Here is a 16,148-nt window from a genome sequence, read left to right as displayed (position 1 = left end):
GAATTCCAGGAGAAAACCAAAACGTGTGTGTACATTGTACATTTGTACATTTACAAATGAATTATACCAGAAAAAATGCAATTAAAGAAAGTCTACCTATTGTCTAGAAACCATGAAGTGAGAAAGGAGACGAGGAATAATGTCAGTTTAAGCTATTTATTCAGTGTTGAGAAGGTTCCGTGGGTGGAATGAGAAGATTTAATAGGTGGAATGAGAAGAATGTCTAAATTCTCCAGGTAAATTCTTTCTCCTCTTGTTCAGAATCTAGGCTTCACCAAATACTGGTTTTCTCCTGTGTTCCTGGCAAAGGCATTCTTTTTGTGTGTGTGCTCAAGGTTACACTTTCTAACCTGTAGTTACTCATCCAACACATACTGATTCCTTTTATAATACCATAGTGGTCATTGGGGATCAATCGCTGAGCTAAAACCACATGCTTCTTGCTGTCATTATACTTGAAAACTGGGAAAAATCACAGCCATTAATCACAAAATCAAGCTGGTGTTTTTATAATTATAGCTTGAGATGAGTGCTTGACCTGGCCTAGGCCAGGTCTCTGAAACTAAAGGAGACTTACCCAAGCTGGGAAGGTAAGCAAAGATTTCCTAGAGAATGAAGTGCTTAACACAGAAGCCAGACGATCAGTAGGGATTAATAAGACTAGGGGTAGTAGGTGAGGGCCAGAATCAGAGAAGTTTTGTGTCCCTGGAGCACAGGGGGGTGAGGGTGATGAAAGGTGAGTCTGGAGAGGTGAACGGTCTAGAGGGCCTTCTATGAACCATGGGTGAGAATTCTAGAAAAAAAGAAACAGTAACGATAAGTTTGATGCCATGATGTAACCTCATAAATCAGTTTTGCACTTTCAAAAACTGAACACAGAGCTGGATTTAAAGGAAGTGAAAACACACATGGAAAGGCTAGGGAGGATCTTAGACTGTGTGGGCTTTTGCTTGTGCTACATAACTTACATGGGAGATACAGAGGTACTTCTTGATCATGTTACGAGTCCTCTGCTTTCTCTCAGAATAGAGTGGAAGTATGGCTTAGCTCTCATTGAGAAGACTTTTTGTCTTGCACCTGCATACAGATGAGAAGCAGTTTTACAGAAAAAACTCAACAATTCAGAGATGAGCACTTTTTTATAATCTGACAAATCTGAAAATTTTTATTTTCTCTCATTTAATGTAGGTACTATTTAACTATATGATTATAGTTATGTAAAATGTGTATATATATGTGTGTGTGTGTGTGTATGTGTGTATATATATACATATACACATGTGTGTATATACACACATACACACACACTTATGGTTTAAGTGCATATACATACCCGTAAATTACACTTTCCTTAATGTATTTTTCATTCCCTAATTTATACATAAATAGATACCAGGGAAAGTGTGCTGTTGAGGAGTGGTTTTGACTTTGAAACCAGATAAACCTGGTTTAAAATCCTAAGCTCTACACTTACTAGGCTCTTAAGTGTGAGCAAATTAGTTGACCTTTTTTTGTAGCCTCAGTTTCCTCAACTGTAAATGAGACTAAAAACACATTTCTCACAGGTAAGAATTAAGAATGATAGTAACAATGATAGTATTAGCGTTTCTGACACATACTAAGTACACAGAGGTTTTTTTTTAGCAAAATAAGAAGTGACAGGATACAATTTAAAATATCAACTTCTGTGGATAAGACACTGTTTTCTCCAAAGGTAAATGATAGCACATGAAAAGAGTAGCCTTCAAAGTCAGTATACGTGTACTCTGCTTGGTTTCTCCTCCAAGTACCTTCTCTGGCACCATGGTCAAATTGTGCAGCCTCTGTGTTTGGCCATTTCCTTGCCTTAAAAGAAAATGGCTTTAACCCTGTGAACTTGCAAGGCTGATATGAAGATTCACTGTAATGTGTCTGTGTACGTGTGTATACTTTCTATCAAAATGTGAGATACGTAGTAGGAATTTATCTTCAATGTCATAATCACATTTTAATTTATATCTTCAAGTTTTTACAACTTGGTAATATTTGTAATTAGCAGTGTGATTGAGTTTGCTGACAACTTAGGAAAACATAATGACAAAGTTTAAAATAGTGAAATGATTCTCTTCTTTTCCCTTTTGATAAAGTGTTTGACACATTGCCACCCATGCGCTATCAGGAGACCATGAGTACCATCCTGACGTGGATCCAGCAGTCAGAAACCAAACTCTCTAGACCTCAGGTTACTGTCACTGAATATGACATCATGGAGCAGAGACTTGAAGAGTTACAGGTCTGTGAATGTTTGACTGTCTGAAGCAAATAGTGCAGATGTCATCTATCAAGCAGTCACATTGGTGTAACTTTTCTTTTCACAATGGTGTAACCTTAAAATAATAGAATTAAAATAATTGTGGCAAGTATGATGGTGTACCAGTTGGAAAAATGAGGACTTTAAAAATGTCATATTTTATGCATTTGTGCCTTCTATCCCTCAGACAAAAATTCCACCTTTGAAGACAGTGTCATGGTCTGCGTATGAAGTATATTCTTTATTGTTTAGTATGTATTTTCAGACACATTGATTTTGATGATTATAAAAGCTGTGGTATTATTGCCCCCACCCCTTGCTTCCTGATTTATAACTCCATTCACATTCCCAAACAGTGGTAAAATCAGTGTCGTTATAAAATAAGTTTTAAACTCTAATCTTTTGTAATATCATAATTAGTTTTTGAGTTTTATTACCTAAATTTTTAGCAGCTTTATATCAAGTAATAAAAAATACTAATATGGGAAATGAAAAAGATAATTTGTAAGAGATTTTAGAATACTTTTCCTACCAATTCTGAAAAGCCCATGTTGTATATCCAATCACATTTTACTTTTTAAGACAAGAAAGCATTCATTAATTATATTTATGAGCTGAGATATGTCTCCATTCTGAGAAATAAGAACAAAATTAAAATGTGACTTGTATACGAAGAGTTCTTTTTCAAGAATTAAATTTTTTTAAGAAAGTGATTTTATAATTATTTCTTTAAAAACTTTTATGTAAATTTCTCAGTGTATATTGCCCTGTTTAGACTGTTTTCTCTACTATCACACCAAGCAACCTAATATTGTTGGATCTTCTTTTTTCTTCATTATGTTGTTGTTTCTAATACTTGGAATGATTTAAAAGTTCACTTTAAAGAATATGTGGCTTGGGGCGCCTGGGTGGCGCAGTCGGTTAAGCGTCCGACTTCAGCCAGGTCACGATCTCGCGGCCCGTGAGTTCGAGCCCCGCGTCGGGCTCTGGGCTGATGGCTCAGAGCCTGGAGCCTGTTTCCGGTTCTGTGTCTCCCTCTCTCTCTCTGCCCCTCCCCCGTTCATGCTCTGTCTCTCTCTGTCCCAAAAATAAATAAACGTTGAAAAAAAAAAAATTAAAAAAAAAAAAAAAAAAAAGAATATGTGGCTTAATAGAACTCTAACTTCAAAAAGAGTACAAAGATATAGCAATTAGAGGAATGGATTAACTATATACAAAATGGTGGGCAGATGAGCAGGGGAGTAAACTTCTGAAAAAAACGTTGAAGACAAAAATTATTTATAAATATTATTGAGAAATTGTATTAAGTAGCTCAAAAAGATGTAGTTAGAAGTTTGTATCAGATGTTACAACAAAGCAAAATACCACATATGTTAAAATGTTCCAAACATTTCAATAAGCATGATTTTTGGAGAAATTTTTAAGTAAAATATTTTAAAACATATGATAGAGAAGCACACAAATCACTGGACACAGTTGCAAATACTCTAAAAATACTGGAGGCGATTTTAAAGAAAGATGAGACCGAGGAAAAAATTTGTCTGAATCTGGGAGAAAGTCATTAATAAGGAAGTCACAAAAAAAGACATAAACAGCCATTAAACCTATGGAAAGTTGTAAGTCGAATTGGAAAGGACGAAGTACTAGTTTATACAATGAAATACCATTTTTCACATCTAAGTTGCAAAAAAATGATATAATAAGTGCAGGTCCAGCAGCAATGAGCTCCCTTCTCACTTTCTGGTGGGAATGCAAATTGAATTGAAATTTTGCTGAGAAAAATGTTTCGCCACTTGCTAATAACATACAAAATAATTCATGATGTTATACATGTGAATAGTGTTTTCATGAAGTCTTTATCGTAGGCAGTAATCAGAATACACTAAAGAATCAAATAGATGGGGATAGATAGGTAGATCAGAAACATAATTTACAGGAGTGGAAAGCTAGAAGTTACTTTGTAGAGCTAATAATGGGAAATGGTTAAACGAACCAGGAAGCCATTAAATTTTATGTTTTTGAAAAATACTTAATGATGTGGCAAAATGCTCACAAAAAGGGCCTAGCTCAAAATGTAGTTATATGCATGCTAGATATTGTCTAAATAATAAATCGAATTTAATGAAGTAAAATTAAAGCAGAGTAAAAAAAAATAAAATGCCACAAAATAGGCATAAGACATTATACAACTATAAAAGTTATGTATTGATGTATTTGTGGGATATTATAAGTCTTTCTGTAAAAGAAGGGATGATTGTTTATGTGTGTTTATAATAACATATTCAGTGTTTAGGTATACATAGAAACACTGGAAGTTTACATAAAATCATATATGTAAGTGGGTATTTTTTTCCGTGTTTTATCTTGGGCTTTTATTATTTCATAACCAGAAAGTAACAAATGAATATTGAGTGGGGAAAACCTAAAGATAGACATCCTGTTGTCAGCAATTGCATAGGTAACACAGAACAATTGTAAAACCAACTTTATAAATTCTCCCAAAAATTCTCCTAGAATTTCATTATATCCCTGCAAAAAATTGTGAAAGATATGAAACTAGGGTTAATTGGCATCAGTAGACCAGTGATAACTTAGTCAGTTTTGTTATACCATGTATCTATATGATTTAGTTAGGTTTTTACCTAGAAAGGTCAGAAATTGTCTTAATAAAAGCCCAGTAGAATTAAATGAAGCTCCCTAACAGTATCATAAATACAGTACTCATATACAGAAGATACAATAAAATTAGGTGTGCTAAAACTCTGGTCCATTAAGATACACTTTTGGATATATTTGATGTTGTTCATAAAAACAGGCATAGATTTTTAAATAAAATATTAATGTGCAAATTACTTTTATGATAAACGGTAGAATTTAGTTTGTCTTTTTTTTTAATGTTTATTTTGAGATAGAGAGACTGTGAGCAGGGGAGGGGCAGAGAGAGAGGGAGTCAGAGGATCCAAAGTTGTCTCTGCGCTGTCTTCAGACAGCCTGATGTGGGTCTCAAACTCACGAACTGTGGGATCATGACTGAGCCAAAGTTGGACGCTCAACAGACTGAGCCCCTCAGGCACCCCATAAACAGTATGATTTAAATTACTACTAGTTATTCTGTAAATTGCAGCACATCATCTATTTTTTAGGTGTTTCAATCACATAGCTTTCAGTTTGTTTGTTTTTTGAACATTTTGTTTTATTGTTTTTGAGAGACAGAGAGAGAGCACAAACAGGGTAGGGGCAGAGAGAAAGGGAAACACAGAATCCAAAGCAGCCTCCAGGCTCTGAGCTATCAGCACAGAGCCCGATGTGGGCTTGAACCCACAAATGCAAGATCATGACCTGAGCTAAAGTGGCACGCTTAACTGACTGAGCCACCCAGGTGCCCCACATAGCTTTCACTTCAAATACATGTAGCTGAAACTTGCAAGTGAAACTGTACAATGAAACTGGTTATTATTCCTCAATTAGTATACATGTACTTTCCCTTTTTTAATTTTTGAGGCTTTACAAAGTTCCCTGCAAGAGCAACAAAGTGGCCTAAACTATCTCAGCACTACTGTGAAAGAGATGTCAAGGAAAGCACCATCTGATATTAGCCGGAAGTACCAAACGGAATTTGAAGAGATTGAGGGCCGCTGGAAGAAGCTGTCCTCTCAGCTGCTTGAGCATTGCCAAAAGCTAGAGGAGCAAATGGCAAAACTTCGAAAAATTCAGGTAAGTCAGGATTGGACTTTTTGTATTCATTTTTTTTCTTTGCTGGTTTCTCCCCTAGTGATGTGTTACAAATTTAAAGGCAAACAGACATTTAACCTCTTCAAAATACTTCTTCAAATTCAGTGATGAGATCAAAAGACACAATTTTGTGAAATGAGTGGGGTTTTTTTTGCATGTTTAAGAAAACCATAATTAAGCGTTCTGCTTCTTAGATTTTCTTTAGAATTATATTTTTTCCCCAAAACTGATAGGACATATTTTTAGCTTAATAATTTTCAAAACTAGTCTTTCCGTTAGTCTGGTTGTCCTTTAAAATATAGGTAAAACAATTATCTACCATGTAATATAGTCAAATCATTTTATCAGCATATTTTACTTGTAATTGTGTATCAAAATTTGACCTTATTACATGCCATAGACCAGCTCCTACTGACTTAAGTTGTTTAAATGGTGCCACCATACTACTAATCAGCTAAGCTGAAAATAGTAAACCAACAATTACATTTTAAAATCTAAAATATTTAGTGATCCAAGTAATACCTCTCTTATGTGGCAAATTACTATGAAAAATATTAATGCTGGAATGAATCTTGGACATCATCGTGGCATGCTGGAAAGCATTGGGACAACATGCTTCTGGGTTTAAGTCTCAGTTCAGCTGTTGTTTGTTTTTACTGCTTACGAACCAAAAAAAATGAGCAATCCTACAACATTCTATAAAGCACAATATACTTACGAACAGGTCTCTACATGTAAACGTATGTGTACACACACACACACACGCACACACTTTTACCAGTATCAGAGGTAGAAGAGAATATAATTACATGGTCCTCGCCAACAAGGAGCTCATATTCTAGTGAAGGGATATGGTAAGTGTGTTAGTTTCCTATTGCTGTTGTAACAAATATAGTAGCTTAAAACAACACAAGTTTGTTATCTTACAGTTCTAGAGGTCAGAAGTCCAAAATCAGTTGCAGTGGGCTAAAATGAAGACGTAGGCAGGGCTCTGTCTTTTCTAGAGGCTTTAGCACAAAATCTGTTTCCTTGTTGTTGTTAGCTTCTGGAGATGACATGGATTTCATGGCTGATAATCCCATCCTCTTTCTTCAAGTTCAGCAGTAGAGCATCTTACAGCCTCTCTCTCTAGCTCTCTTACCCCCAACCCCCTCTTACTAAGAACCCTTGTGATTACATTGTGCCTGGCTCGATAACTCAGAATAATCTTCCAATTTCAAAATCCTTAATCTCATCTGCAAAGTATTTTTTGCTATATAAGGTAACATTTTCACAGGTTCCATGGATGGGGCCATGAACACCTTGGGAGGCCATTTTCCAGTCAACGTAAAAAGTGAATTAAACAGTGTGGTAAACATTATGACAGTAGACAGAAAGAAAGTCCAACATACACTGGGCAAAGGGGTTATGAAATGTTATTGGAATATGGGTTATTTGGGCTACACCTTGAAGAAGTAGAATTTAGTCAGCTGATAAAGAGGGGGGGAAAAGGGTACCTAACAAAATGAAGTGATACATCCTCTTAGCCAGAAGGGGTTCACTTTTGAAAAGACAAAAATATGTTTGGAGATAAATAAAGTATACTATTAGAAAAATGACCTAGGAGTAGATAATGAGCGGTCCTGGATGCCATGCTTTGAAACATGAATTACAACCTAATAGGGATGGAATTAAAAGTAATAATAATTTGGAACCTCTGCTATTTTAGAGGGGGGAAAGATATCATTGTTTTCAAAGCATCACTGTGATAAGAAGAAGGAGGACAGAAGAAAAACACTGACACATGGAGAGTGGAGAATGGATTAGCATAGGGTAAGATTGAGGCAGATACCAAAAAGACCTAATGCAGTAATCAAGGAGCCAGTGATAAGATCTGAACTAGGACAGTGGTGATGTGGAAGAAATGCAAAACCAGACTCCAGAGATATCAGCAAGATGATAATGTTGAGAACTGAAGTTCTTAGATTTAGTCAAATGCTTTTAAAAAGCATTATTATTAATCATATTGAAAGGGAAGCTTTCTGTGAAGCACATATTTTCAACAGAAATTTAATTAAGAAGGGAGAAAATAGCACATCTGGGCAGCGTATTTGAATTGTGTGGAAAATAAAGGAGCTCGAAAATCATACATTTGAAAAGTAGCCAAAAAAAGCAGGAGGGGGAAAAAAGCAATATATGAAAAAGAATAATGGGAGATACTTGGCTATTTATAAATGATAAAAGATGACATTTTTCACCCGATCATTACTTCAGCCTGGTCAAGCAAATAAGAAATTAAAATCAGAAGTTTTCTCTTGCAAGATGACAAAATCTTGTTCTGCAAAGTTCCCAGCTAGAGGGACTATTTAAACTGTCAACTGTAGAAAACAATTTGTGGAAGTTCAGGTTTAGGGAGGCTATAAAGACACCATTACATTGAGTTTATTGTTCATAGTTTGTTTTATGTACTGTAAGGGCACATTGTTAGTATTATCATGAGTTGTTTTGTAACTTAAAATTTCTCTAGAGGGGGATATGATTTAATGTTCTCAAGAGTAACATCATAAAACCACATTTGGTAGTAATTTTTTATTTTTAACAATAGCAGACTTCATACACCAGTGCTCATACTGTGGACCATAAAAATGCAGTCTTAGTAAAAATATTCTTTTCCTGAAGAGCTACTTAGAGATATCCTTCAAACAAGGGAATTGTTCCTGGGCATGTGTTCATAAATATCACTGTGATGAATTGTGTTAAGAGAAATCGGCACCCCAGTAATGCTTAAAATGGGTCTCTGATTCCAGAATCACATCAAAACTCTGAAGAAGTGGATGGCTGAAGTTGATGTTTTCCTGAAGGACGAGTGGCCTGCCCTCGGGGACTCAGAAATTCTGAAAAAACAGCTGAAACAGTGCAGGGTAAGTTTTTTATATGACCCCTATCATATGAAGTCTTTTATATGAAAGTTATTATTTGGTTATATCAGTGGTCCTTAACCAGAGTTATTTTGCTCCCTTTGGGGACACTGAGCGATGTCTAGAGACATTTTTGTCACAGCTTGGTGTGGGATAGATGCTACTGGTGTGTAGCGGCCTGGGGTGCTGTGTGTGTCCCTCAATGTGTGTATCCCCGAACAGCCCCTCACAGCAAAGAATTAGCCAGTTTAAATTGATGGTAGTGCCCAAGGTTGAGAAACTGGGTTGGATAAATGAGGAAGAGAAAAGCATGATCTTTTCCTCAACACTCATAAGATTATTTTAGTGTAAAATAAAGTTTAATGTAAAGGCAACGAAACCTTTGAGCTGTTTATTATGTCTTATTGCAGATTTTGAGTCATACTGTGTTGCTCTACTCAGACCTGCTGCGCTGTACTCTATTATTACACAGTACGGACTTTTGAAATGATATTCATTATGCCATTGTCATGTCGTGGAATGAAAGTAATCTAGCTCTTTAAAGAATTTGCTTTGCAAATCCAAGCTAAAAAACAAACCAAAAAACAAATCCAGCTTACAAATAACCTTCACACCCATCATGCTATAAACAGTTGCAGCAATATCCTGAGTTTGAAAACCGAAATCATTTCAAAAACAGTGATGTCTAAAGCCCATCATTTTCACACATTTTTCCAACAAGGAATAATAATTTTATTTCCTTTTGTATCTGATCTAAGTAGAATACAGATAATTCCGTACTTGATTCATAGCATCAAAACCACTGAACAGTTTTTGTAAGGCTGAGACATCTGTAGGTGGGTGTATATCACGTTTTAAAGGAAAGGACGTACATGCAGTGTCATGAATCCTCATTATATGTTTCCTCTCTATGTTGTATTTCTAGTATGTTGTGGTAATTTTTGCAGCTGGCTTAAATTGAATTATTTCCTTAGCTTTTAGTCAATGATATTCAGACAATTCAGCCCAGTCTCAACAGTGTCAATGAAGGTGCACAGAAGATAAAGAATGAAGCAGAGCCAGAGTTTGCTTGCAGACTTGAGACAGAGCTCAGAGAACTGAACACTCAGTGGGATTACGTATGCCGACAGGTACGTACGGTCTCTTTCGCTGCGGCTTGCCTCTTTTTATCTAATTAAGATTTCTTAATGTCTCCCTTTACCATTGCCCATTTTGAAAGTTTCATCTCTGAGTATGTCGATGCCGTAAAGCATGGTTACTTCAAACTAGCCTTTGTCTAGCATAAAAAAAAAATCTAATAGTATATATGTTAAATAGTGTATATGCATCTTATCGGGATCCTGACTGAGATGACCTTAAATACTGAACATACTTAACAACAGTGTCCTGTTTTTAAGGCCTGATTTTCATCGAATGTTTGCTCTTGTGCATAACTTTGTAATAGTAATTGGATTAGCAGAACATACTTTACACTTGTATACTTGGTACAGAAATAAAATGAATGAGTAGTCTCTGTGCATGTACAAATATGATAAATAATTTTCACTTCAGATTATTACGATAGGCAAGTTTAGCTTCTTTACTACATTTATTTCAATAAATGAGCTAAAGTTGGGAAATAGTCACGAATAGCTCAGAGGGGGAAATAAAACACAAAATCACTCTGCATATCCGAGTGCTTCATTTTTATGCAGCAGAGTGTTTTATAGATATTACTTTTAATTTTGAGATTGCATTCTGGAAAATTAAATATTATATACACAAGTACTATATATCGAATACTTCTTGTTCATAAGATGAAATTTTGACCTAAAGCAGTGATTATTTTTCAGTATACCAGTACCTTTTTTGAAGTTAATAAGAGGTTTCATCTTATGTGTATTAGACACAGCCAGTCTTTCGTTATTTCTCAGTAACCTTTCAAAGTTGAAAAGAAATCATGCCACAAGGCAAAAATTAAATTTGAAAAAGTAAAGAATTTAGAAAAGTAAAAGGCAAGGCAAGTCACCCAGCTAATACTGTCACTGGCAAATGCTCAACAGTTCTATTAACTCACAGACGAAGATAGCCCTGGGTCAGCTAGCTTGCATTCTTCTCTGGAGTAAGCTGGCTCTAGAAGGAATGTTCAGGAAAAAAAAATATATTATTTAGGTAATAGATTATACCATTTATGTTTTCCTGCAAGGCCAGTATGAAAGCCATTTGTTGAATGTTTCTAATGGATGAATGGAAAGAACAACACCAATTTAGAGCAAGAGGGAAAATTATAGCATATATATACATATATACACATACACATACATATATATATATATATATACACATACACATACATACACACGTATACACACACACATACATATACACACAACAGTATTACTGAAACCTCAAGGTTTTTGCATATTAGAGAAGTGTAATTTTTGAAATATCTCAAGTTAGTCTTAAAATGTCCTTGTTTAAGACCTTATGTCTGCTATAACATACACCACAGATATGCCTTTTAAGAGAGGTATAAACACATTAGCCTGCTTCATAACAAAAATTCCATAGATCCCATCCGTGTTTTCATCACGTCCTAGAATATTTTACATCTCTTTGGTTCTCCATGGAATGTATCACACTGTGTATGCTCTGATCTTATGGGCAAGTGATCTGTGTTTCTTAAGAAAGGTATCATGCAATCCAGAACAGAAGTCAGACAATACAGTAAAAGTATGGAAGCCAAGCTTGAGTATTGGGCCCAGTTCAGAGCTCCAGAGAGCACTGGAAACTGTAAATCTATGCATTATAGAAATGGCTACACACAAAATGGGGTGTGATGTTCTTTCTTGGGTTAAAATTAACTCATTTGTTTTTAGATGCCAGAATCTGAAAAAAAACAATTAGAGACGAAATTGTCCAAATGTCTGATATACTTGGAGATCCTTTGAGATCCCATGATTTGATTTTGTTGGTATAAAATGGTTGGCTTTTTAAATTCTAAAAGTTTGGTATCCAAATAAAAAACCCCAAGATTTTAGGGGTTCCTGGGTGGCTCAGTCAGTTAAGTGTCCAATTCTTGGTTTTGGCTCAGGTCATGATTGCATGGTTCATGGATTTGAGCACCACATCAGGCTCTGTGCTGAGAGTGTGGAGCCTGCTTGGGATTCTCTCTCTGTCTGCCTCTCCTCGATTTTCATGCACGTGTGCACTCTCTATCAAAATGAATTTATAAAAACTAAAAAAAAAATCCCAAAATTTTAGTTATTTCTAAAATAAAGGATAATCATCATTCAAATAACTCACAAGTTGGTAGACCATACTGGAAAGAAGAAAGGAGGAAGGGAAGGATTTCATAATTATACATATCTTTACATTATTTTGTTATGTGGTTATTAAAGAAACTAATATACATACAATTACATAATTTTTAGAGAAACATTTTTAGGATTTCTTAATTACTTATTAGAATATTTCAGTATATATTATTACACATTTTGTAACAGATGTTAAGTAGGGAAGAAAATAAACATGATAAATATCTATCTTCATGGTGGGTATAGTTTAGTAGAGAAGATGGAAAGTAAATGAATTAACATAATATTGCACAAATGCCTAATTTTAATGTCGACAGATTCTCTGAAGGAAGCAATCCGAATGCCCTGAATGAGAGTAAAGGAGCAGGGAGCCTGCTTTTTGTTGGGTAGACAGTTAAGTCTTTTCTGAAGAGGTGGAATGAAAGCTGACATCTGATTAGTGCAAAGAACCTGGCACTTTGACATGGGGACTAGGGAAAGTGTGGATCTGAGATGAAGTGGGAAAAAGTGCTGAGGCAGGGGAGAAGAGTGAGCGTGTATGCGGAATAGAAGGGAAGCCTCTCTAAGTGGGGCAGTATGAGCCAGGAGAAAACCAGGGGGAAATAAGTCGTGAATGGTCTCATGAGTCATAGTGAGGACTTAGTTTGCACGTTAAGTGCATTGGGAAGGTATTAAGCTTCCAGATACAGAAGTGGCATCATCTCAAGTGGCTGTTTAAAACTTTTCTCTATGTTCCTATTCTATGAAGAATGGCTGGAAGCGGCACAAGCGGAAACAGGCAAGAACCGCAGTTGGCCAGATAGAAAGTACTCCTGGCAAAGGACAGGAAGGGCATGAGTGGAGATGGAGAGACAAGAAATTTGAAATACGTCATCCTCTGGTGACATTATGTTTGGTTCACTGTCCAAACCTCTCCCGATTTTTTCCAAAATCGTCAGTAGAGATGGAGATCACTTTAATGCTTGTTGTTCTGTCTCTCATTACTGTTTATGTGTATTTTCTCATTATATAGCAAATATTGTGCGGAAGGGATATGTTATTCTGGGAAAACTGGACCAAAGTGCTCGTGTGTCTCCAGTAAGGTTATTTCACTCAGTGTGCTCAACGTTATGTTTGTATAATGTAGTCTTAGCTTTTATCCGTCTTTTTGCCAATTAGGCAAATTCTTCCTTGTTATATTTTTGATTATGGATTCTACACTCATACCCACCTTTGACTGTTATTCTTTTTCTAACATGACACGTTCCTTTTTTTTCTTTTAATCAGATCCTTTTGGAAATGACAGTATTTGCTGGTAAAGAGTGCTTGCTGGTAAAGAGTCCAGAGAGTCAAGGAGGAATCAAAATGTTTTCAGTTTCCTGTGTTACACAACAGAGTCGGCCACAATGCCTTTAACTAATGAAAGAAAGACTTGGGCCTGAAGAAGGAACAAAATTGACTAGCTTAGTAGACTACTCAGTACTTCCATTTTGGTCGTGTTTACTTTGGAGAAGTAGACAATTAGAAGTACATCTTGAACTGGGCGTATAAACTATGTATATAAAGACAGAGATGTCATTTATGTAAGGTAACTCCCATCTCACACTGAAAAGATTTCCGAGGCTCACTTCCCTGAAATGCTTGGCCAATAAAATCAAAAACTCTTAAGGATGGAGAAGGATTTCTCATGGTTTCAGAGCAAACATAGTAAGACCAGGAGCTCTGGAACCATATCGCCTCAGTTTAGATCTTGCCCCCACCATAACCTACGTGTGTGGTACTGGAAAAGTTGCTTAATCTCTCCCTGCTTCAGTTTCCCAGTATTGAGAATGTGATGATATTAATGTCTACTTTATAAGAATTTTATAATATTGATCAAATGAGTTAATCTTGTAAAGTATGTAGACGAGTACCTAGCACAGAGTAACCACTATGTACATGCGTGGTAAATAAAATAAGCAGACATAAAATAGACATAAACCTGCATATATAAAATTATAAAACACGTGTCATTTCTAAATAATTAGTGCATAAATATATTTTTTTAATTAGCAGCTCTAAATTTATAGTAGTTACCAAGAAACACTGGGTCTAGAGATTAGAAGGATGTCATTGTCATAAGTTGCAAATCACTGTCTTTTTCTCACTCAATGCATATTTTGGGTACAATCATCCACAGATCCCTCAGTCACTCTTCCTTATTTCTTGAATATTTTAACAACGGACTTACTGTCATTACTGTCATAATTCTTCCTGATTTCAATATTTTCTCGGACGATTCTTCCAGTCTTCACTACCTTGAAAGCTCCTCTAATGATTGTGTCTTCTATTCTACCTTAGCTACCCGGTCTCAGCCCCGTAACCTAAACATTGTCATTACCAGATATTTCTCCGTAATTTCAACCTCAGGTACCCTACTCTGCAACCATCAGCACCTTAATTTCCAGCTCATTCCCTCAGTAATCCAACCTCAAAAATTCTTCCTTCCTAATGGAATGCATAATGCAGTGATCTTACCAGCTTCTCATTAGAAAAGCATTTAATCTTGTCTTGGCCATTCCTTACTCAAAGTTGATTCTATAATCCATCATTAAAAGCACTCCTTGTGTTTTCCCTCAACTCTCTTGTCCTCTTCTGTCTTTCTATATTATATCCATGTGACAGTATCCTACATGGATATAAGGTCAGATCAGATCCACTTTTCAGTTGATGCTGTGCCAGTACCGGGAAGGATGAACATGGCTGGAGGAAAACACGTATCATAACTGGCTAGTCTCATTTGGAAATCATGAGTGCAAACTTCAAATAGGCCCTTGGTGCTTATCGGTAACCTTACTGCATTATTCATATCCATTCACAGCCCCACCCCTTTGATGAGTATTTCACAAATTTCTTTTTGCAGATCTCTGCCAGTTCTTCTTCTCTCCTTCCTGTATGGCAGTTAACTAGCTTTGTGTTTCAATGAAAAAAATAGAAACATTTAGAAGGGAGCTTGCATCTTCTCCCACTGACTTGCACGTTAGTTAACGACTCTGTTTTCCCATTGTTAACATGAGTGACCTGTGTATACTCCTATGTAAGACGAGCCTTTCCACTTATATGTTGCATACCATCCTCTTTTTTCAGCACAGACATTAAGTCACCTGTTAAACATCCCCTACCACCTACATCAGCAGTATATTTCAGGGTGTGTAGGTGGCTTAGTCGGGTAAGTGTCTGCCTCTTGATTTTTGACTTACGTCATGAACTTGTGGTTCGTGATCTCAAACCCCGCATTGGGCTCTGCAATGAGACTGTGGAGCCTGCTTGGAAATCTCACTCTCTCCCTCTCTGTTAGCCCCTACCCCGCTTGAATGCTCACTCTCACGCGCTCTCTCTCTCTCTCTCTCTCAAAATTAATAAATAAACTTTTAAAGAAAAAAATGTATTTCTTTCCTCTACTAGATCATTTCCATCAGTAGGAAATTATTCTGTAATGTTTCCTATCATTAAAAAAGACACCCCCTTGGGGTGCCTGGCTGGATCAGTCAGTGAAATGTGTGACTCTTGATCTTGGGGTTGTAAGTTCTAGCCCCACATTGGGTGTAGAGATTACATAAAAATAAAGTCTAAAACAAACAAACAAACAAACAAACAAACAAAAACCTTTGCTTCACATTCCCTCCAGCCACTTCTCCATTTTTGTTCTTTACAGAAACTCTTTCCATACCACTCGTCCTGTTCTGTCTTGAATGCCCCCTAATCAAGTTTTCATCCTCACCACTCACTGAAGCAATTTTTGTCACAGTCACTAGTGAATTCACATCATTAAATCCATTATTTACTCTTTATCTTTGTTTGATTGGCTTCTCTATCATCTTTTTCTCTTGGTTCTTTCTTAGTCTGCCTTCAGTTTCCATGACCACTATAAATACCTTTAGTGGTTCCTTTGCCTTGACCTCTAAACTTGAAATC

The 16,148-nt window shown here is 36.2% G+C and overlaps 1 protein-coding gene across 2 annotated transcripts in view; it reads left to right on the top strand.

The window, feature by feature from the left end:
* The window catches only part of DMD (dystrophin), a 1,630,689-nt gene that overhangs the window by 309,411 nt on the left and 1,305,130 nt on the right, over nucleotides 1-16,148 (top strand). For both annotated transcript variants that reach the window (XM_047076051.1, XM_047076052.1), the window contains exons 17-20: nucleotides 2,127-2,272; nucleotides 5,792-6,004; nucleotides 8,809-8,922; nucleotides 9,894-10,049. In XM_047076051.1, the coding sequence (XP_046932007.1) occupies nucleotides 2,127-2,272; nucleotides 5,792-6,004; nucleotides 8,809-8,922; nucleotides 9,894-10,049 (629 nt within the window). The remainder of the gene's footprint in view (nucleotides 1-2,126; nucleotides 2,273-5,791; nucleotides 6,005-8,808; nucleotides 8,923-9,893; nucleotides 10,050-16,148) is intronic.

This window comes from Lynx rufus, unplaced genomic scaffold, assembly GCF_022079265.1.
Source record: "Lynx rufus isolate CCGP_SWC_20201006 ecotype Redwood Valley unplaced genomic scaffold, mLynRuf1.p SCAF_14, whole genome shotgun sequence".
Lineage (NCBI taxonomy): Eukaryota > Metazoa > Chordata > Mammalia > Carnivora > Felidae > Lynx > Lynx rufus.
The sequence above is the reverse complement of the archived record's forward strand: the minus strand, read 5'-3'. Positions and strand labels throughout refer to the sequence as shown.